At 39.6% G+C, this 24,394-nt stretch overlaps 1 protein-coding gene across 1 annotated transcript in view; it reads right to left on the bottom strand.

The window, feature by feature from the left end:
* The window catches only part of NIPAL1 (NIPA like domain containing 1), a 29,781-nt gene extending 5,779 nt beyond the window's left edge, over window positions 1–24,002 (bottom strand). The window contains exons 1-4 of the mRNA XM_047091718.1: window positions 23,912–24,002; window positions 11,586–11,873; window positions 8,458–8,514; window positions 222–312 (exon numbers count right to left, since the gene is read on the bottom strand). Coding sequence (XP_046947674.1) covers window positions 222–312; window positions 8,458–8,514; window positions 11,586–11,873; window positions 23,912–23,957 — 482 coding nt within the window. The 5' untranslated portion in view covers window positions 23,958–24,002. The remainder of the gene's footprint in view (window positions 1–221; window positions 313–8,457; window positions 8,515–11,585; window positions 11,874–23,911) is intronic.
* Window positions 24,003–24,394: the final 392 nt, after the last annotated feature.

Here is a 24,394-nt window from a genome sequence, read left to right as displayed (position 1 = left end):
CACGTGATTATTTCATGTTAGCAGGAAATTAGGCCCCCTCTCATATTTTTCTAAATAACAACAACATAATTTATTTCTCATTTCTGTTGCGCTTGATTGTGTCTTCTCAAATTAGTTGTGTGATATTTTGTTTTGAGATATGCCTAGCAATATATTTCTTGTGGTTTAAGCTCATCATGCTATTGACATCTCTACAGAAGCCGAGCTCATTTCTCACATACCTTACGAGCACACTCAGAGCACCCAGCGGGGTGACCAAGGTGGCCGGTGCAAAAGCATAAGCTGCAAAATTCGCCGCTTCTCCGGCTCCCACTGGAAAGCAAGCCGTAGTATTCATATGAGAGATAGACTTGTCAGAAGAGACAAACCAAGGACACAAACAAAATGGTAGACTTCTATGCCAGGGGTACTGACAGATCTAGCTAAAAGGAACAATTTAACTTTTTTAATGGAGGTTGGGGGGAGGATTGGTATTAAGGGATGCAGATAAACTGTAAATACCTGGTGATATGAACTCAATGCAAAAAGTGGTAACAGATGATTACACATTTTAAGTGACTTCCAATAGGGATTTTAGTTACGTCACTACCAAGAACATATTCGGTCACTCTGATAAAATCTAATTAGAGGTAGCTTTAACCTAAGCAAAGAATTTTTCTATTTGTTTAACAATACCTACTGTTACGCAAATGAACAAAAAGCAATGTGGCAAATTAGAGTGCTTTGCAGAGATTTACTGACTGGGCAGGGGATAGCCAGAAATGCCTACCACAGGCCCAGGTAGCCAGGGGTGTCTGAGTTGCACAAGATCCAAAAACACTTTAACAGGATCTTAGAAGCTCGAGGAGATCCAGAGGGCTGTTTTAAAGTCATAAGGATGTGTTCCTGCAATCTTTCTCTCATCTGAGGAACTCTAGATCTCTGTGAAATGATGTCTATAGTGAGGGGAAATCCCTCTAAGAACTACACTCTTGTCTGGGAGCCAAATTATTCTTATGGGTCACATGTGAACATTTGCCAACAGAAACCAGTATTTCACAAGGGCAAACTAAGCCAAGAAAACACTTATATTGTAGACAGAGCTTCTGGAACAGATAAAAGACACCAGAATACTTTTTATTTTTCCATCTGGCTGCTATGTCCCCGGCCTTCCCCCTCTACACCCCAGCCAAAACTTCAGGAGTACTCAGCTTTAGGGACACTATCATAAAACACATAGAAAATTCCAGAACAGATAAATTAGGAGACTGCTCTTCTAGGAAAAGGCATGGCAGTTTTCTTCAAAAATTAAGCTTTCGTGAATACTTGATATTATTTATATTTGTATCTCTTATAGACAGCTTTCCAGGAAAATATTAATTTCATAATTGAAGTGCTGTATGTTTATCAATAGATAAAATCTCTAATGTTGTAGACATCTGCTTTTCTCTCTTCAAAACTAGCATGAACTTTGTACATGATGAGAATAAAATTGTAAATGTAGCCACATAACATTCTCCTTATATTTTCATCCTACTGTGTGGGTAGAGGGGTGGGGAGACACAAGTTGGAGAGAGAGAGAAGGAGAAAAAAAGAATCCAAATCTCTGAAATCTCCCCAGTACGTCCTGGTCAACTTTTGTTCAAATGAAGTAAGAAAACAGAACTGAAAGGGCTATAGACACATTTAAATGATTTTTATTTATCATCTTTTTAGATTCTAACACTAAAGGAAAGTTATCCAATTCCTTTGCATAGGAGGCCCACACAAGTACTGAAATGTGTTGGTTGGTATTGGAAAATAAATGGAAGTTTTTTTGTTTTTTTGTTTTTAATATGAAATTTATTGTCAAATTGGATTCCATACAACACCCAGTGCTCATCCCAACAGGTACTCTCCTCAATACCCATCAGTTTATTCTCAGTTTTTAAGAGTCTCTTATTTTTTGGCTCCCTCCCTCTCTAACCTCTTTTTTTTTTTTTTCTTCCCCTCCCCCACGGTCTTCTGTTAAGTTTCTCAGGATCCACATAAGAGTGAAAACATATGGTATCTGTCTCTCTCTGTATGACTTACTTCACATAGCATCACACTCTCCAGTTCCATCCACGTTGCTACAAAAGGCCACATTTCATTCTTTCTCATTGCCACATAGTACTCCACTGTGTATATAAACCACAATTTCTTTATCCATTCATCAGTTGATGGACATTTAGGCTCTTTCCATAATTTGGCTATTGTTGAGAGTGCTGCTATAAACATTGGGGTACAAGTGCCCCTATGCATCAGTACTCCTGTATCCCTTGGGTAAATTCCTAGCAGTGCTACTGCTGGGTCATAGGGTAGGTCTATTTTTAATTTTTTGAGGAACCTCCACACTGTTTTCCAGAGTGGCTGCACCAGTTTGCATTCCCACCAACAGTGCAAGAGGGTTCCCGTTTCTCCACATCCTTGCCAGCATCTATAGTCTCCTGATTTGTTCATTTTAGCCACTCTGACTACCGTGAGGTGGTATCTGAGTGTGGTTTTGATTTGTATTTCCCTGATGAGGAGCAACGTTGAGCATCTTTTCATGTGCCTGTTTGCCATCTGGATGTTTTCTTTAGAGAAGTATCTATTCATGATTTCTGCCCATTTCTTCACTGCATTATTTGTTTTTTGGGTGTGGAGTTTGGTGAGCTCTTTATAGATCTTGGATACTAGCCCTTTGTCCAATATGTCATTTGCAAATATCTTTTCCCATTCTGTTGGTTGCCTTCTGGTTTTGTTGATTGTTTCCTTTGTAGTGCAGAAGATTTTTATGTTGATGAGGTCCCAGTAGTTCATTTTTGCTTTTAATTCCCTTGCCTTTGTGTATGTGTCAAGTAAGAAATTGCTGCGGCTGAGGTCAGAGAGGGTTTTGATGGTTTTCCTGCTTTCTCCTCTAGGGTTTTGATGGTTTCCTGTCTCACGTTCAGGTCCTTTATCCATTTTGAGTTTATTTTTGTAAATGGTGAAGAAAGTGGTCCAGTTTCATTCTTCTGCATGTTGCTGTCCAGCTCTCCCAGCACCATTTGTTAGAGACTGTCTTTTTTCCATTGGATGTTCTTTCCTGCTTTGTCAAAGATTAGTTGGCCATACTTTTGTGGGTCTAGTTCTGGGGTTTCTATTCTATTCCATTGGTCTATGTGTCTGTTTTTGTGCCAATACCATGCTGTCTTGATGATTATAGCTATGTAGTAGAGGCTAAAGACTGGGATTGTGATGCCTCCCACTTTGGTCATCTTCAAAATTACTTTCGCTATTTGGGGCCTTTTGTGGTTCCATACAAATTTTAGGATTGCTTGTTCTAGCTTTGAGAAGAATGCTGCAATTTTGATTGGGATTTCATTGAATGTGTATATTTCTTTGGGTAGTATTGACATTTTAACAATATTTATTCTTGAATCCATGAGCATGGAATGCTTTTCCATTTCGTTGTGTTGTCTTCAATTTCCTTCATAAGCTTTCTATAGTTTTCAGCATACAGATCTTTTACATCTTTGGTTAGGTTTATTCCTAGGTATTTTATGCTTCTTGGTGCAATTGTGAATGGGATCAGTTTCTTTATTTGTCTTTCTGTTGCTTCATTGTTAGTGTATAAGAATGCAACTGATTTCTGTACATTGATTTTGTATCCTGCGGCTTTGCTGAATTCATGTATCAGTTCTAGAAGACTTTTGGTGGAGTCTATCGGATTTTCCATGTATAATATGTCACCTGCATAAAGTGAAAGCGTGATTTCATCGCTGCCAATTTTGATGCCTTGATTTCCTTTTGTTGTCTGACTGCTGATGCTAGAACTTCCAACACTATGTTAAACAACAGCGGTGAGAGTGAACATCCCTGTCGTGTTCCTGATCTCAGGGAGAAACCTCTCAGTTTTTCCCCATTGAGGATGATATTAGCTGTGGGCTTTTCATAAACGGCTTTTATGATGTTTAAGTATGTTCTTCTATTCTGACTTTCTCGAGGGTTTTTTATTAAGAAAGGATGCTGAATTTTGTCAAATGCTTTTTCTGCATCGATTGACAGGATCATATCGTTCTTTTCTTTTATTAATGTGATGTATCACATTGATTGATTTGCAAATGTTGAACCAGCCCTGCAGACCAGGAATGAATCCCATTTGATCATGGTGAATAATTATTTTTATATGCTGTTGAATTCGATTTGCTAGTATCTTATTGAGAAGTTTTGCATCTATATTCATCAGGGATATGGGCCTGTAGTTCTCTTTTTTTGTGCTGGGTCTCTGTCTGGTTTAGGAATCAAAGTGATGCTGGCTTCATAGAATGAGTCTAGAAGTTTTCCTTCCCATTCTATTTTTTTGGAACAGCTTGAGAAGGATAGGTATTATCTCTGCTTTAAATGTCTGGTAGAATTCCCCTGGGAAGCTATCTGATCCTGGACTCTTATTTGTTGGGAGATTTTTGATGACTGATTCAATTTCTTCACTGGTTATGGGTCTGTTCAAGTTTTCTATTTCTTCCTGTTTGAGTTTTGGAAGCATGTGGGTGTTTAGGAATTTGTCCATTTCTTCCAGGTTGTCCAGTTTGTTGGCATATAATTTTTCATAGTATTCCCTGATAATTGCTTGTATTTCTGAGGGATTGGTTTTAATAATTCCATTTTCATTCATGATTTTATCTATTTGGGTCATCTCCCTTTTCTTTTTGAGAAGCCTGGCTAGAGGTATACCAATTTTGTTTATTTTTTCAAAAAACCAACTCTTGGTTTCGTTGATCTGCTCTACAGTTTTTTTAGATTGTATATTGTTTATTTCTGCTCTGATCTTTATTATTTCTCTTCTTCTGCTGGGTTTAGGCTGTCTTTGCTGTTCTGCTTCTATTTCCTTTAGGTGTGCTGTTAGATTTTGTATTTGGGATTTTTCTTGTTTCTTGAGATAGGCCTGGATTGCAATGTATTTTCCTCTCAGGACTGCCTTCGCTGCATCCCAAAGCATTTGGATTGTTGTATTTTCATTTTCATTTGTTTCCATATATTTTTTAATTTCTTCTCCAATTGCCTGGTTGACCTACTCATTCTTTAGTAGAGTGTTCTTTAACCTCCATGCTTTTGGAGGTTTTCCAGACTTTTTCCTGTGGTTGATTTCAAGCTTCATAGCATTGTGGTCTGAAAGTGTGCACGGTATGATCTCAATTCTTTTATACTTATTAAGGGCTGTTTTGTGACCCAGTATGTGATCTATCTTGGAGAATGTTTCATGTGCATTCAAGAAGAAAGTATATTCTGTTGCTTTGGGATGCAGAGTTCTAAATATATCTGTCAAGTCCATCTGATCCAATGTATCATTCAGGGCCCTTGTTTCTTTATTGATCCTGTGTCTAGATGATCTATCCATTGTTGTAAGTGGAGTATTAAAGTCCCTGCAATTACCACATTCTTATCAATAAGGTTGCTTATGTTTGTGATTAATTGTTTTATATATTTGGGGGCTCCCGTATTCAGTGCATAGACATTTATAATTGTTAGCTCTTCCTGATGGATAGACCCTGTGATTATTATATAATGTCCTTCTTCATCTCTTGTTACAGCCTTTAATTTAAAGTCTAGCTTGTCTGATATAAGTATGGCTACTCCAGCTTTCTTTTGACTTCCAGTAGCATGATAGATAGTTCTCCTTCTCCTCACTTTCAATCTGAAGGTGTCCTCAGGTCTAAAATGAGTCTCTTGTAGACAGCAAATAGATGGGTCTTGTTTTTTTATCCATTCTGATACTCTATGTCTTTTGGTTGGAGCATTTAGTCCATTTACATTCAGTGTTATTACAGAAAGATATGGATTTGGAGTCATTGTGATGTCTGTGAGTTTCATGCTTGTAGTGGTGTCTCTGGTACTTTGTGGTCCTTGGAACATTTCACTCACAGAGTCCCCCTTAGGATCTCTTGTAGGGCTGGTTTAGTGGTGATGAATTCCGTCAGTTTTTGTTTGTTTGGGAAGACCTTTATCTCTCCTATGCTGAATGACAGACTTGCTGGGTAAAGGATTCTCGGCTGCATGTTTTTTTTCTGTTCATCACGTTGAAGATTTCCTGCCATTCCTCTCTGGCCTGCCAAGTTTCAGTAGATAGATCCGTCACTAGTCTTATCGGTCTCCCTTTATATGTTAGAGCATGTTTATCCCTAGCTGCTTTCAAAATTCTCTCTTTATCCTTGTATTTTTCCAGTTTCACTATGATATGTCGTGCAGAAGATCGATTCAAGGTACGTCTGAATTGAGTTCTCTGTGCCTCTTGGATTTCAATGCCTTTCTCCTTCCCCAGATCAGGGAAGTTCTCAGCTATGATTTGTTCAAGTACACCTTCAGCCCCTTTTTCTCTCTCTTCAGCTCTTCTGGAATTTCTATTATATGGATGTTGTTCCGTTTGATTACATCACTTAGTTCTCTAATTCTCCCCTCATACTCCTGGATTTTTTTATCTCTCTTTTTCTCAGCTTCCTTTTTTTCCATAATTTTTATCTTCTAATTCACCTATTCTCTCCTCTGCCTCTTCAATCTGAGCTGTGGTCACCTCCATTTTATTTTTCACCTCATTTATAGCATTTTTTAGCTCCTCCTGACTATTTCTTAGTCCCTTGACCTCTGTAGCAATAGATTCTCTGCTGTCCTCTATACTTTTTTCAAGCCCAGCGATTAATTTTATGACTATTATTCTAAATTCTTGTTCCGTTATATTGCTTAAATCATTTTTGATTGATTCATTAGCTGTTGCTACTTCCCGGAGTTTCTTTTGAGAATTCTTTCGTTTCGTCATTTTGGATAGTCCCTTGGGTGGCGCAGAACTGCAGGGCACTTTCCCTGTGCTGTCTGGAGTAACTTGTGTTGGTGGGCGGGGCTGCAGTCAGACCTGATGTCTGCCCCCCGCCCACTGCTGGAGCCACAGTCAGACTGGTGTGTACCTTATTTTCCCCTCTCCCAGGGGCAGGACTCACTGTGGATGGTGTGGCCCCCATCTGGGCTACTTGCACACTGCCAGGCTTGTGGTGATGCTTTGATGGGATCTGGCGTATTAGCTGGGATGGATCCGCAAGGTGCACAGGGGCGGGAGGGGCAGGCTTAGCTCGCTTTGCTGTCGGTGGTCCCCTGCAGGAGGGGCCCTGCAGCACCAGGAGGGAGGCAGACCTGTCGGAGGGATGGATCCACAGAAGCACAGCGTTGGGTGTTTGCGCAGTGCAAGCAAGTTCAGTGACAGAAACTGGTTCCCTTTGGGATTTCGGCTGGGGGATGGGAGAGAGAGAGATGGCGCTTGCCAGTGCCTTTGTTCTCCACTGAGCTGAGCTCTGTCTTCTGGGGCTCAATAACTCTCTTTCCCGATGTCCTCTCGCCGTCGCTGCTCTCCGAGGGCAGAGCTGTTCACTTTTAACATTGCACATGTTAAGTCCTGCTGGCTGTCAGAACTCATGGAGTCCAGCCCTTCTGCCTTTGCAAGCCAGACTTTGGGGGCTCTGCCTTGCCTGGCGGGCCGCCCCTCCGTGCCCCCCCCACCCCCCTGCCTCCCTCCCGCCAGTCCGTGTAGCATGCACTGCCTCTCCACCATTCCTACCCTCTCCCGTGGGCCTCTTGTCTACGCTTGGCTCTGGAGAGTCCAGTCTGCTAGTCTGGTGGTATTCTGGGTTATTTAGGCAGATGTGGGTGGAATCTAAATGATCAGCAGCATGCAGTGAGCCCAACGTCCTCGTACACCGCCATCTTCTCGGTCCAGGTCTAATAAATGGAAGTTTAAGGCTTCTTGCTGCAGAGGGAGATGACGAGCAGGAAGTATGAAACTACAGTTTATGAGCTCCTATCTTTGGAAGTTTTAGGGTTGGGATTTCAGAGGAGTTAGAGGAGGAGATAGAAATCTGCAAACGTGCCTGTGAGCATCAACACTGCCTTCTATTTGCACAGCATATGAGCATCTACAAGGTGCTCTCCCATCCAACAGTCTCATGTAGTCCTCAGAGCAAGTCTGGGGGGAGGGGAGTGCTGACAGCCTTCATCTTCTTTCCATTCCTTCCATGCTTAGCACCCAGAGGGGACTTTAATTTGCCCATGTTTGGGGCCTGACCAGGAAAATGCAGCCATTCATTAGTCAATATGCAGCTAGAACAGTCACAGATTTGAATTAGGAGCAGGGAAATGTGGGAAGAAGGCATTTTCCTCAATTGTTCTGGGGAATAAAATATAACAGAAGGGGAAGCTTGTGATAAAATATAGTGGTTCAGATGTTAACTTTTTTCTGACAGTACTGAGAACATGGGAGTGCAGGGAGAGAAGAGGAAAAATTAATTCTAAATATATATGACTCACTTTGTATGTAAGACAACATATACCCACATGAAAATTTCTAGACTTTTATGCCATCCTTACCAAGAAGATAAACTAATCATTTTTGAGCAATCCCATGTAATTTATTTATCATTTTACAAGCATGCACTATTCTCAGCAGTAAGGACTTACTTGAGAGTAATCCTGCCCACCAGAGCCATTCCTTGAGGTAAGAATGTCCACCTTGTCCTAAGAAAATAAGAACAATTAAAATTTAGTTCGGAACTGGAGGAAGAAGTTCGAAAGAACTGACTGCTGGGAAAAGTAATGGAAAACGGTTGGAAGAGGCAAGATGTAAGGCCAACTCAGCATAGCTAGTCTTTAGCTTATTTACTTGGTCACTTCTAAAGATCTTCTATTGGTTTTGATTATGTCACTTTTGATTTTTATAGAAAGTAAGTTTTTACGTTTGCAAGAAAATCTTATTTAATCATTATGTTTAGTGTATTTATGCCTGCCAGAGATGTGGACATAGACTCTAAATACTTTGCTTCACCCACAGTTAAAATTAAAGACAGAAACTGTATATTGTAAATTACATCAGTACCTAATGAGGACCTAGAAGGGAAGAAGATGGTTAACATACAAGCTTTTGAGATTTTGGATGGTCAATCAGAGAACAAGTATTAGCCAGTAGGACTCTCCTTATTCTTTACCTTGGCATCATGAAACTGAGTTTCTCTCTAGTTTACTGAAAAGGATAAAAAGCTTTCCTGAGATATTCAAAGTGTTATCTTTTCTTTACTGTAATCTGTGACCTAAAGTCATTGCTATGTTTGCTATAGAAAATGGAATTTTCTCACCAATTCAACATACTTAATCCTGTGTCTTTGACCTGATTTTGTTACAATTAAATGAAACAGAGTATATTAGCTGTGAAGATTATCTTGCAAGGTAGTTTATTTATTTAGGATTTTCTTCTTATAAAATGTGCAAGTGATTAAACTGGAATATTACAATATGATTTCATAATCTATCTTTAAAAAACTTAATAATATATTGCAAATATTTTTCTCATGTCCTTATTTAATGGCTTAATATTACTTCAAAATCTGGCATATCATTATTAATCTGTGTGCAACTACACACACACACACACACACACACACACACCGAGTTTCTAGTTTTGTTCTCATTACATAAAACCTTTAAATAAATATCCTGTTATGTAACTATAGGTGTCATTCTTGTTCACTTCTTACGATACATTTCCAGAAGTGAAATTATTAGGTTTTAAGACATTAACATTTTTAAGCTTTACCAAATTTCTCTTAGGAAAGTTTGTACCCATATATGCTGCCTCCAGCAATGTTTGGGAGGGCTATTTATTTTCCAAATTCCCTTACCAGCATAAGGCCTTTTAACGAAAAAACGAAATCTTGTTAAAATGGTAGACAACAACCCAGGAGCTCATTGTTATATAGTTGGTGTCTCTTTCGGTACTAGTGAAATAATATTTACTTCTATCTGTTTATTGACCACTTGCATTTCTTGCTTTGTGAGTTTCTTATTTATGTACTTTGCCTATTTTACCTTAGGGTACTAATCTTTTTCTTATCACCTATAGTCACTCTTTATATATTATGGATCTTAATATCATTTGTCTGTCATATATTTTGGAAACATGCCCCCCCTCCCATGTCATTTGGTTTTTAGTTTCAGTTAAGGTGTTTCCATGTAGGATTTTTTAAAAAATCAATTTAGGTAATCTCTTCTTTCATATAGAATAGCTTCTTCATTTATCTGTATGGTTAGAAAGACCTTCTTTTAGGTTTTTTGAAAAAAATCATTTCATTTTAAATTGCTGAATAGTATGAAGTAAAACTCTTACATTTTTCTCCTCTAATTTTTGCCGATTGTCTCAACACTTTTAAAAAAATGTTTATTTATTTTGAGAGAGAGGGAGAGAGTGCACGCACCCACTCTCATGCAAGCCGGGGTAAGGCAAAAAGAGAGGGAGAGAGAGAATCCCAAGCAGGCTCTGCATGCTGTCAGTGCAGAGCCTGATGCGGGGCTCAGTCTCACTAACCGTGAGATCATGACGTCGTCATGAGTCGTGAGTCGTATGCTTAATCTACTGAGCCACCCTGGTGCCCCATTAACACTTTTGATTGAATAAGCCATCCTTTCTCCAGTGAATTGAAATGCCACTTTAAAAAATCATATATTAAATTGTTATACGTACTTGGGTCCCTTTATAAGTTTTCAATTATCTTTCATTTTTTTGTCTATCTTTTTTAGTGCCAGTACCAAACTGTTTTAATTATTATAGCATTATAGTATGTTTTATTTCTGATAGTGCAAATCTCCAATAGTACTTTTTATGAACTTATTTGTGCAATTTGTAGTCATTTTTCCATATGAACCTTAGAATATTATTTAGCTCTTCTATGATATTCTTGATAAGAAAGAATAGAAATTCATGGTTAATGGAGGGTAGTCAAGCTAAGTTACTTAGCATGTGAAATATCACTATAGTAACAGCAACCTAATTCTGCTATCCACTTACTGATTTAACAAATACTTATTGGCTGTCAAACACTATGCTAGGGAAGGTTCCTGCTCTTGTGAATCTACTATCAATTAACAAGTAAATAAACATTAAGTGTACAGTGACAGATTTTTTAGGTACAATTAAAGAAACCCTTAGGGCAATGATAGAGAGTAACAGGGCGGGATGAAGGTGGTAAGGGACATCTCCCAGAGAGGAAGACCAGGGAAGGTGATGATATTTAAGCTGAAGTCCGAAGGATGAGTCAGCCAAATGAAAAGCAGGGAGAAGAGCGTTCCATGCAAAAGGAAAAGACCTTGAGGTGGCAAAGAATTTGGTCTATTCCAGGAACCAGAGAAAAGTAAGGGATAGGGACAGTAGAAGATAAAGCTGCAGAGTCTGCAAGGGCCAGTTTACGCAGGAGGTCAAAGACTGTGGAAAGGTGTCTGGATTTTATTCTGAGTGCAAAGAAAAGCCACTGACATGTGTTAAGCAGGAAAGCAGCATCTGACCTTGAACACTGAAATCACACACAACAGCTATGAAAGAAGAATTCATTCCACACTCTAAACCTCTGGAAACAAGAATTTTAGTTTTACCCTGAAGGAGACACAGCAGGCTCAATCCGGGACACCAGAGAGGAGATTTGCTAAGCATAGAGACAGGGAATAAGATAGAGACAGTAAAATATTACTGCTGTAGCACTAAGGTCTTACAATAGGATTATTTCTGCAGAAACTTGAATTCTCTAGTTGCATCCGTTTCTTACCAGCTCTGGTAATGCCCTTCTTTGCCAGTTGCAAGAGGCCCTTCTTTTTCAGTATGAAGCTGGAGCCAATAAAAATACTGGAACTTACTGCCAGCATTAGGCCTACATACAGACTGTATCTGTTTTCTACATTTGCAGAAATGATCAAGTTGCTTATGCTGGAATTCAGGTCCCTGTAGCTGGAATTCAGGTCCCTGTAGAGGACAGGAGAAGCCAGCAGTCGTGACACATTTGTGATCTCACACCAGGCCTGGGAGGAGTTTGCACAGACTAGAGATAGCATGTAGCCTGGAAAAAAGGAAAGAAGGAAATGTCAACAAACACAAAAAGGAGATACATTAATGTTTACCCCTTTTCTGTAAACAGAAAGAGAAACCCAAGTGGATGGTACTGAAACTCTGTTTCTTACTGCATGAAGGGAAGTCTCCGGGAGGTGGTTCCCAGTCCTGTGGACACGTTCCATTTGACTCACACAGGTTCTTAAAAATGTTTTGAAATTGTTTAGTTGTCATCATTTAAAAATGAGAGATTTCACCTGAAAGTCTGGTGAATCTTATAAATTGGAGAATCTGGACAACACTTGCTTGGTTCTTTGTTCTAGCAAAACAACAACATGACTTGTGCTCATTAATCCATCACTGTCCCCCACACACACCTCACTCCTCATGATCAGCATGGCTGGAGAACAGTGTTTATGATGCCTGGGCATAGGGACGGGCAGGGGAATCCATCGGTCAGAATGTTACAGGAAATGCAGCTAACCCATTCTGTGGGGTGTGAACTGTGCCTTTCAGAAAACGTATTTAAAAGTGGGTTTAGGGTTCTGTACTACTTTCCCTGAAGAGAATGATTTTTCAGGTCTACTCCTCTCCCTTCTCCTAAATTAAATAGAATCTAATAAAAAAAATGAATTAAACCTCAGTAAGCTTTTCTTAGAATGGGATTCAAATAAACATGTAAATCTACTGAACCAGACCCAGTATTAGAAGTGCCTTGGAATTTGAAAGCTAAATCTAAAAACACAAATGAACCCACGATAGACAATGTAAGAAACTTTTATTTATTTTTTATTTATTTTTATATGATTGTTTTTGAGAGAGAGAGACAGAAAGCACCTGCACATGAGTGAGGGTGGGGTGGAGAGACAGGGGACAGAGGATCCCAAGCAGGCTCCAGGCTGACAGCAGAGGGCCCAATGTAGGGATCCAACTCATGAGCCAAAGTAGGACAGCCAACCGTCTGAGCCACCCAGCTGCCCCTGTAAAAAACTTTTAATCTGTTCTCCACTTGAAAAGCTAGCTGCGAACAAAGTGACATTGTGACTAGATTTTCTGACTCTCTTCTAACTTTTTTCCTTTTATTTTTATTTTATTTTAAGTATCGTTAACATACAGTATTATGTTAGTTTCATTTTTGTCTTTAAAAAGCATATTTTTTCCATTCTAACAAAGAAGGCAAAGCTAAATGAACCAACTACAATATTAGAGTTCAATGAAAAAAATTAGTTTTACATCTCAATTTTTTTTTTTTTTTTTACATCTCAGAAATCGTAAGAAGGCCAAACAGTTTGACCAAATGATGTCTTAGGGATAAAACTTTGGTAACTGTATTAATGCCTCTCTGACATTATGCAGTTATCTGAATTTACCACTTACAAGTTAGGAAACAACTATAAAATTCAGGCCTTAAAAAGGTAAAATAATTGAATTCAAGCCTTTCATGATTATTATTTCACTTATTTCTTATCATTTGAAAACGAATAAACCGTTTCAAAGATACAGCATAAATTCTAAGTCAAAATTGCTGAATATTCCAAGAAGAATTCTATGGCTATAGGTATAGTCTATAACATTGAGGAATTTTCAGGCAGGTTGTTTTAATAAGAATTGCTACAAATTTTCAAACAAGCTAGCCATAGCAATCTTGTTCCAGTCACTGTTCATCTCATCTAAACCTCAAGAATGGAAAATGATTTTCATAGTAAGAGTTTCCATTCCATTAATTCCTGAGAGAGGAAACATCTGACTTGACTTTCCAGTGAATTCCATGGCTGCAGTGGTGTTACTTACTATGTAATTAACATAACCATTCCAAAACTTCATCTGGGAAAACAGTGTGGGCAGGTCTCATTCCAGTGAAACAATATTCTTTCTAAGCTGTTGACACAGCAAAATGTTTCCGACATTTTAGGGGGGTGTGGGGGCAGAGGGCAATAAGGGAAAGCAAATAATCTTTGTTGTATTTTGTAAGTTCTTATTGTGAACAGTAGATATTAATGTGCAAGTTTTATGGCAGGAACAATAATAAAAATCTTGTCTAGTTTCTGACCTTCGAGAAATGGCTTTATGTTTTGGGTGCATGTTGATGAGAGGAGCCTACAGCAGATGTGACTGAAGCAGGAAGTGGGGGGGGGTGAAGGGTGGGTTGGTGGGTGTGGAGTGGTGTAGGGCAGAAGGAGACAGATGGGTGAAGTACAGTGTGTGGGCAGAGAGTCTGTGGAGTATTTCAGAGGGATCAGATATCTGAGTTGGCTTCTGAAGATTCTAGTAAACAAAGTAAGTTTAATCTAAACTTTATTCAACACAGAGAAAATCTATTACATTCATTATATTTTATTTTTTAAATGTGTATTTTTGAGAGAGAGAGAGAGAGAGAGCACACACGTGTGCAAGCGGGGGAGGGACAGAAAGAGAGGGAGACATAGAATCTGAAGCAGGCTCCAGGCTCTGAGCTGTCAGCACAGAGCAGCAACATCAGGCTGGAACCCACAAACCAAACTGAGGAATCATGACCTGAGCCAAAGTCAGATGCTTAATCAACTGAGCCACCCAGGCACCCATCGTTATATTTTATTTTAATAGACACTATAATACCCTCTAAAATGATGGAACCAACTCATACTCCTACAAGCAGGGAGCATGCATTAATTCTTTGGTACTATTATTATTAATTTGTGTAAATATTGAGTAATTAATATTTAGAAAATATGTGTCAGTTATAAAGAAAAATAATTCAATATGCATCAATGTGTCAACCACCCAATTTAAGAAATAAAACATTACCTCTATCATTATCCCTGACTTCCTGCAAAAGATCCCTATTCTTTACCAAAAAAAAAAAATTTCCCTTATATGACTATATCTTTAAAAAATAAATTATTTAGTTTTACCTCTTGCACCTTATAAAATATAGTCATACAGTAGGTTCTTTGGAGACTTGCTTGTTTTTGAGATTTATCAGTGTTGATGCACCTGGCTTTAGGGTTTGTTTTTGCCTAGTTCTACCGAATTTCACCGTATGATTATCTCACAATTTTTCTGTTTTACAGTTGGTGGACATTTGGGTAATGTACAACATTTTTGCTCTCCAAACAGTACTGCTAACGTTCTTAGTTATGTTGAAACATATAATTAATGATATCTGACAATTTTTGACCCCATGAAAATAGCAGTTTCATATTGTTGAACTTGATATGTATGTTCTATGTACAAGTGTGAGAGTTCACTTATACACATACAACTTAAAAATTTAAAAACAAAGTTAAATTGTCTGTAGGATTGTATACCTTTCCTCACCTCGAGCTCTGTTGCTATCTATAAACATGGACAAGTTAAGTATTCACTCTTGACTTCAATTTCCTCATCTCTAAAATGAGGGAGTTTGACTCAATGATTCTGAAGATGCCTTCTATAATTTGTGATTTGATCATAAGCTATCTTTGTTCCCAGAGTAATTTACTTACAATCCCAGTGGCTCATAAATGTTGCTGATACACCAGCTTTAAATTCACAGGCACTTGGAGTTGAAAGACATTTTAAAGAAACCGATGCCAAGATTATTAAGTGACTTGCCAAAGCCATGTAATTGCCTAAATCACAGCCAAGTATTTGGCTGGCCAATTTCCAGGCCAGTATTCTTATTTCAGAAAAGTAAAAACATAAAGTAAAAATAAAGCCCGTTGAAAGTTATTAATGTTTATACAAAGATGAAATACTTTGAATAATTTTTTTCAGGTACAATTTACCTATGGAGAGTAATAATTAAAATTGTCCAGTTTATTACATACAGTAGGAAGTTGGTTCCTAAGAAGTCAATGATTGCGTAAAACTGCATTTTTAATCACTACAAGATATTTCCAGTTTGAGGAAATCATTGTCTCACCATCTATATTATGTGTTAGTTTGGCTTATTATTCAGCAAATATTTACTCCCTCATACCTCCCGATGTGGGCAGAGCATTCTTCCCCTGAGGTCAGGCTGAAAGTGAGTTGGTGGTCAATGGGACAACAGCAGAGGTGATATGAAGACAGGCTTCAAATGCCCTTATGTGCTTAGGTTGACTCTCTTTTACCTCTGGTCAGGAATAGAGCTTCCCTAAGGAGCTGCTGCCCCTTCAGCCTGAGCCCCAGAATGAAAATACATGGAGCAGATCTAAGTTCATCCCACAGGAAGGAGCCAAGCCTGCACGGACATGTAGCCTGATGCAGAGACACCCAAGTGAACACAGGTTAGTTCAATCACCATCAGCTGATCTACAGACACATTGGCAAGAGTATATGATTGTTGTTTTCAGCCATTGAGTTTGGGGCTATATATTACATAGCAATAGCTGACTGATACACTTGTCTATTCCTATTAGCATACAAAAATAAATAAATAAATGAATCTCTTTATATTCCCTACAATTTATTCTCCAAATATCAGCCAGTGTGAATCAGATTATGTCATTCCTCTGCTTAATTTCCCTCTCCCACCCCATGACTTTTCATTGTTATTATAACAAAATCTAAACTTCTCATCCTGGACTCTTTAAAAGCTTTACATGCTCTGACATTATATTGCATCTCTCTCTCTCATTCATTCTCTGAAATAACACTAGCTGTCTTTTCAATCATTAATTCAATAGTTATTGAGTATCTACTGTCTGTGAGGCATTTTCTAGAAGCTGGGGATACAATGATGAATAACATAGAATTCCTGCTCTCATGTTTATTCTAATGAGGGGAAACAAACAACTAAACTAATAACTACATATCTTGAGTTCCATGGAAAGCAGTAAAATTAGCATAAAGGAATTTTTTTTAATGAAGTGGACAAACCTCTCTGCTATGTATAAATGCAACAATCTTGACGCAGTGATGTGCTTGAGGCTGACTGGGATGATGGAAGGGAGATGGCAAGAGATGAGGTGAAAGTGTGGTAGGGGGCAACATCAGGTGAAATGAGTCTTTAGATTAGTAGGTCCAAACTTGTCATTCTCCCTGTAAAATTCTACAATGGCTTCCTCTCCAAAATCCCCACCATAGTCTATCAGGGCGTACAGGATGCTGCCTCCTGTCATCTCTCTAACCACATTCCCTAAAATTTTTTTTGGTCCTGTTTCTTTCATAAACTAAATTCCTTCTCACCTTAAAGCTTTGTGATGTGTGTCTTAGCCTGGGTAGTGGCTGGCAAGCTAACCACTCCTCATTGAGCTCTTACTTGAAAATGGTACTTCCTTAGAAAGGCCTTCCTGCCTACCCACTCTAAAGAAACTTCTCACTTTCCATCATATCACCTTACTGCCCATGAAACAAACTTCTTCTCACAGCTTCATTATGGCTTTATAACAGCCTTGTAAATTCATATATCTATTTCTTTTTTAAAAATTCTTTTTTTGTTTAATGTTATTTATTTTTGAGAGAGCGAGTGAGCAAGCAGGGGAGGGGCAGAGAGAGAGGGAGACAGAGAATCACAAGCAGACTCCACACTGTTGGTGTAGAGATTGACGCAGGGCTCAAACTCATGAACCATGAAATCATGACCTGAATAAAAAATCAAGAGTTGGATGCTCAACCGACTGAGCCATCCAGGCACCACTTTTTATTTACTCAACAAAATAATTGTTGAACACCTACCATGCAAGGCATTATGTTAGGTATTCATTTATTCAACACTTTGCAAATTCTTATTAAGCAATTCCTGTGTTCCAGGCCCTGCTCTAAGAACAGGTGAGATAGTGATCAACAAAACAGGTGAACAGGTCTCTGTTCCCCTGAAGCTGACTGACAACTTTAGTGAGAGAGAACTATCAGACAGGAACAAGGGGAGCAGAATAGGAATGAGAAATAATTTGGCACAGAATAAGAACGAGAAATTATTTTGAGCAGATATGGAAAGCAAGTCATAGTAATATATCTACATATAAACTCCATTAAGGCTGGGTAAGAAGACCATGATTTCAATTAACCAAAGTAAAATTGAGAAGACACTCTTGATGAAAGAAAAAAAATTAACCGAGATCTTACCACCATCGGTGTGTTTGGAAGCCAAGTACTGTAGGAGGACTGTTGTCCATCAAATCTCCTACATAACCCGCTGCTCTTTTCACACCTTACAATCTGTATATTACTAAAGTTACTAAAGCACTAAAGATAAAATCCTCCAGAAATTAAAAAAAGGCTTAAAGAATGAAGATGTAGGAAAGGAACTTAAAGGACAATATTGCAATAAGGTACATTTATATCAGACAACAAAAGGAAACAAAAGGCATCCAAATTGGTAAGGAAGAAGTAAAACTTTCACTATTTGCAGATGACATGATACTGTATATAGAAAGCTCCAAAGACTCTACCAAAGAAACTACTAGAACTGATAATCAAATTCATTCAGTGAGGTCGTAGGATACAAAATCAACATACAGAAATCTGTTGTATTTCTACACACCAATAATGAAGCAGCAAAAAGAAAAATCAAGAAAAGAATCCCATTTACAATTGTACCAAAATAGTAAGATGACAGGAATAAACCTAAGCAAAGAGGGGAAAGATCTGTACTCTGAAAACTGTAAAACACTGATGAAAGAAATTTAAAAGAACACGAAGAAATGGAAAGACATTGCATGCTCGTGGATTAGAAGAACAAAGATTGTTAAAATGTCAATCCTACCCAAAGCACTCTACACATTTAATGCAATCTCTATCAAAATACCAACACCATTTTTTAAGAACTAGAACAATCCTAAAATTTGTATGGAACCACAAAAGACCCCAAATAGCCAAAGTAACCTTGAAAAAGCAAAGCAAAGCAAAGCAAAGCTAGAGGTATCACAGTTCTGGACTTCAAGTTATACTGCAAAGTTATAGTGATCAAAACAGTATGGTGCTGGCACAAAAATAGACACATAGTCAATAGAACAGAATAGAAACCCAGAAATAAATGTACAATTATATAGTTAATCAGTTTTTGACAAACCCGGAAAAATATGCAATGGGAAAGACTGTCCCTTCAACAAATGGTGTTGGGAAAACTGGATCACTTTCTTACCCATACACAAAAATAAATTCAAAATGGATTAAACCCCCAAATGTGAGCTGTGAAACCATAAAAATCTTAGAAAAGAACACAAGTAGTAACTTCTTTGACATTGGTCATAGAAAGTTCTTTCTAGATATGTCTTCTGAGGCAAGGGAAAGAAAAGCAAAAATAAACTATTGGGACTTCATTAAAATAAAAATCTGCACAGCAAAATAAACAGTCAAAAAAACTAAAAGATAACCTACAGAAAGGCACGTGGGTGGCTCAGTCATTGAAGCAACTGACTCTTGATTTAGGCTCAGGTCATGATCTCATGCTCCTGAGATGGAGCCCCACATTGAGTTCCACACTGAGCATGGAGCCTGCTTGGGATTCTCTCTCTCTCTTTCCCTCTCTCCCTCCCTCTCACTATCCCTCCCTCACTCAGCATGAGCATGCACACTCTCTCTTTCAAAATAAATAAATAAACATTAAAAAAGAACAACCTAAAGAATGAGGGATGATATTTGCAATGACATATCTGATAAAGGGCTAGTATCCAAAATATATAAAGAACTTAGAAAACTCAACACTCCCCAAACAAATAATCCAATTAAAAAACAGGCAGAAGACATGAACAGATACTTCTCCAAAGAAGATACACAGATCATCAACAGATACACGAAAAGATGTTCATTATCACTTACCATCAGGGAAATGCAAATTAAAACTACAATGAGATATCAGAACTGTCAGAATGGCTAAAATCAACAACATAAGCAACAACAGGTGTTGGTGAGGATGGGGAGAAAAAGAAACCCTTATGTACTGTTGGTGGGAATGCAAACAGGTGCAGCCACTGTGAAACACAGTATGGAAGTTCTTCAAAAAGTTAAAAATAGAATTACCCTACCATCCAGAATACAAAAACACTAGTTCAAAGGGATACATGCACCCCTATGTTTATAGAAGCATTATTTACAATAGCCAAATTGTGGAAGCAGCCCAATTGTCAATCGATTGATGCATGGATAAAGAAGATGTGGTGTGTGTGTGTGTATAATATTACTCAGCCATAAAAACAAATGAAATCTTGCCAATTGCAATGACATGGATGGAGCTAGGGAGTATAATGCTAAGTGAAGTAAGTCAGAGAAAGACAAATACCATATGACTTCACTCATGTGGAACTTAAGAAACAAACAAGCAAAGGGGGCAAAAAAGAGGGACAAATCAAGAAACAGACTCTTAAGTATAGAGAACAAACTGATGGTTATCAGAGGGGAAAGGAGTGGGCAGATCGATGAAATAGGTGATGGGGATTAAGGAGTGCACTTGTGATGAGTACTAAGTGATACATGAAGTGTTGAATCACTATATTATAAACCTGAAACTAATATTACACTGTATGTTAACTAACTGGAATTAAAATAAAAACTTACAAAAATAAAAACAATTATGTATAGCCCATATTAAATATTAGACTAAACAATTTTGAGCATACTGTTTCCTGGAAAAAGTTTAGTTGAGAATTTTAACTACCTTTAAGCACTCTTGAATTTCAGCACTTGGGAAATCTATGGAAGGCTGGAAAAACAACCTGTAAAAATCTGGAGGCAATCTTTTTTAGTGCAGTAGAAAAGCAGCTATCTATTACACAAAAAATAATTTTCCTGATAATAAATGTTGTGTTCACTTGGTGAAATTTTTAAAAATTTTTTAAATGTTTATTTATTTTTGAGAGAGAGACAGAGAGAGACAGAGACAGCGTGTGAGTAGGGGAGGGTCAGAGAGAGGGAGACACAGAATCTGAAGCAGGCTCCATGCTCCCAGCTGTCAGCACAAAGCCCGATGTGGGGCTCGAATTCATGGACCATGAGATCATGACCTAAGCCAGTTGGATGCTTAACCAACTGACACACCCAGGCGCCCTCACTTGGTGAAATTTTGAGAAATGTTTATAACAAAGAATTTTTTTAGAGTAAGATTTCAGAATCATTAAAATGAATACCACTGCATCCAACAGAGCCAGAAAATGGGGTCGGGCACCTACAGAAAAACAAAGGCCCAAATAATTTTGTGCCTGGTTTGATCACTAATTACGAAACATTATTCAATTGGCTGGGCCTTGGTTTCTGTATCTGTAAAAAGGAGAAAATGACTACGTGATAAAATTCATAGAATTTAATTACGCGTGAAGATAAACTAATACATCTTTATGCAAACCTGTTTTGAAAATTTAAGATTATATACATGAATACAGGACATATCCTAATCAGTACAAGAGAGATACAGCCAGTCCTCAAAGAATACAGTTCCTTAATTTCTTCTTCTCAGAACCATGACAAACTGAATTAGCCCTAAAAACCATCTATGTCATTTTTTATTCTGCTAGCTGGCTGCACCCTGGAAAAGTGGTCCACTTGGTTAAAACTTTGAAAACCACTGGGTCCTCTCTATCTCCAGCTTATTGTCCCTACTGCCAAACCAGCTCAGAATTCTCAAGCAGAGGCCCTGGAATATATGGTTTGTCCTCCTTACAGCCCAGTCTTTCTGTCCTTTGTTTCCTTTATCACCTTCTACAGTCCCATGGTACACAATCTTCATGCAGTTGGTGCTTCATAGGTGACAGGTATATTTCTTACATTCTATTTTCATGGTGTCATATTTTCATAGTAATAAGCCCCTATTGGCTGTTGGACTGAAATTGAGATCTGTGGAATATGTGACATAATATCAAAAACCTAAATAAAAAAAAACCTTCATATGTATTATTTATTTACTTATGTACTTATTATTTATAGAAAATTATGGCTTAGAAGATTTTTTGAAGCGTCTATGGTTTTAAGAGTCAAAACCAAGACATGGGGTCAACTTTTTCTTCATGGAAGTCCAAAAGGAATATTCTAACCTCAGATCTCATGATGGACTCTTTGTCATTCAGGCCTCAGCTCAAATACAACTTTTTCTAAGGGGTCTTCCCTGAGTACCCAATCTAAACACCCCCTACTCTCTCAAGACATTATCCATAACACTTACCACTCTTGTAATGTCCTTTTTTATTCATTTGTTTCTTGCATAGTATCAGCCTTGTACACAGTAAGCTGCATGCAAGGCTTTAACTAGAGTCTAGGCTTAAAAACTGAGAACAAACTGAAGGTTGATGGGGGGTGGGAGGGAGGGTAGGGTAGGTGATGGGTATTGAAGAGGGCATCTTTTGGGATGAGCACTGGGCGTTGTATGGAAACTAATTTGACAATAAATTTCATATAATAAAAATAAATAAATACATAAAAATAAAAAAAAATAACTAGAGTCTAGGACTAGACTGTCTTGTGAATCCCTTCATACCAGCACCTAGGTCAGTGCCTGGCACATGGGACTCTTGTTATTTGGATGACTGACTGACTGACTGAATGAATGAAAAATTGAGACTCTACTCCATTTCAGGCCCTGAACTGTGTGTTTCCTATGTAATCTCACAACTGTAAACTGTATGAATTATTCCCAATTTATTGATGAAGACTCAAGGAGGTTAAGTCATAGCGCAGAAGACTCATGCCAGAGCCCAATCTTTTCCCACCATTGACAAGGATTCTGATTTCTCTGGTCTTTCCCACACAAATAGAATTCATCACAGGTATTAAGCATTGAGCTTGAGTATTTCTTGTTGGAACTAAAGGCATGAGCAAAGCAGGAAAAACACCTGTTCCTAGAGCAAGTGTAATTCACATACCCTTCTTACTTACAGATCCTTGGGTAAACAAGGGTGGATGTGTTATTAACAGTCTGACTTACTGGTTTAGGAATTATTCAGACAAAGGTCACACCACCTGACTATCTAGGAAATAATTCCAGATCCAGCTGCTTTAGTAACCACTTCCAAAATCTCACCTTTTGAGTAATTCCTGAATTGTTCAGGCGTTTTCTTTTTGTGTCCCTTCTCTCTCTTGCCGGGCATAGTTTTGATTAGCTCAGTGTCTCCCCCTCCAATTCCCCCCACCCAACGTCTTTTTAGTTCAAACTTCCCACATCAAAGATACTCACTCCGGAGGAGCCCAGAGGAGAGAAAAACCGGGAAATGCTCAGCAACTTTGGGAAGGTATTCTTACCACGCCCTTCAATCCTCCCCCCCTTCCTGTCCATACCAGGTAATTTAGAAATCAGCGTTCCCCTAGACACCTTGAAAGCTGTCACGTCGGTTGAGGCACACCCTTCCTGTCCTGTGGCATGCCCTCAGGTATTCCGGTCCCTACTTCTGTCCCAGCTCACACGCGCCTTCTGTACTGAGACTTCAGAAAGCCTGCCAGTGTTGTAAACAGCTGGCAAAGGGCAAGTGGCGTCCTCGCCCAGCGATTTTTCAGGATTCGAGTGGGGGCCGAAACCCCAGCAGTAACAAGCCTACAAATCACTGCGCCCGGTTCCCGGTCTCCTCTTCTGTTCGGCTCTCGCCTTAGGCAGCCAAGAGGTGGCTGCACAGCGAGCCAGACGCGAGGCTAGCAGGGTTGCAGAAGTGTTCATCTCGAAGACAGAGGAGAGAGGTGGACAGCCCAGGCGGGTCCGGCGCCCTCCCCCGAGGTCCAGGGCGCCTGACCTTCCACCGTGTGTGACCCTCTCGGAGCCAGCGCAGGGCGCCACACCAGACTCCCGTCCCGTCCCCGGGCACGCCCTCTGCCCACCGGGTGACTTCGACCGCGGACTCTGGAAGAGTCTTTCTCAGACGAGACTCGAGAATCTTCCCACACCACCCTGAATTTCCCCGTCCCGACACTCAGCACGCTGTAATTTACGTGGGTCTGCCTCCTGGACCAGAGGGAGAGCCAAGTTTATGTCTTTTTCGACTTAGGCTTTCCCAGAGCCTGGCTTATTATAGGCACCAATAAATATTTATTGACTGGCTGACTGGCTGAAAGACCGAATGCGTAAACTCAAGAATGAATGCGTTACGAGCGGGTGTATTCGTGTCTCTTCCCCACAAGTACCCGGGACCGCTCACCCGGTCTCATCACTACCCAGATGCCAGATCCCTCGGCTCGGGGACAGACACTCACCTTCCCGGCAGGGCTCTCCAGGCGGCAGCCTCACCTGTGCCCCCATGGCCCCCAGACGGGGCTTCCCGGAGCAGGCGTCGCTCCTCCTCCACCTGGGCCTCTCCTCCTCCTCCTGGACCCGCGATGGGGCGGAGCTGCAGGGTCTGGAACTGGCGCTCACTGACTCCGCCCCCGGGCAGCCTTAGCCAATGTGACTGGAGCCTCCTCGCGAGCCACGCCCCCGAGGTATGAGGCTGGGAGCCGGCTCCTAGCTTGCAGATCCTGGTCCCTGTGGCTGGCGGGAACGCCACCTGCCGCTGTGGTCGGAGGCTGGAGCCGCGCAGCCGGGAAGCACAGACACACCTCACAGGGTAAAGACGTCTCTGGGAGCGTGGAGGCCGCCGAGCCAACTCTCCCGGAATTTAGTGGAGAAAAGGCTGTGCGGAGGGCCCCTTCTGGCCGCCTAGGCGGTACAAATGTCTTTTTGAGGGCCCTGCTTCGGAC

Source organism: Lynx rufus, unplaced genomic scaffold (genome assembly GCF_022079265.1).
Source record: "Lynx rufus isolate CCGP_SWC_20201006 ecotype Redwood Valley unplaced genomic scaffold, mLynRuf1.p SCAF_3, whole genome shotgun sequence".
NCBI lineage: Eukaryota > Metazoa > Chordata > Mammalia > Carnivora > Felidae > Lynx > Lynx rufus.
This window is presented reverse-complemented; position numbering and strand designations above follow the sequence as displayed.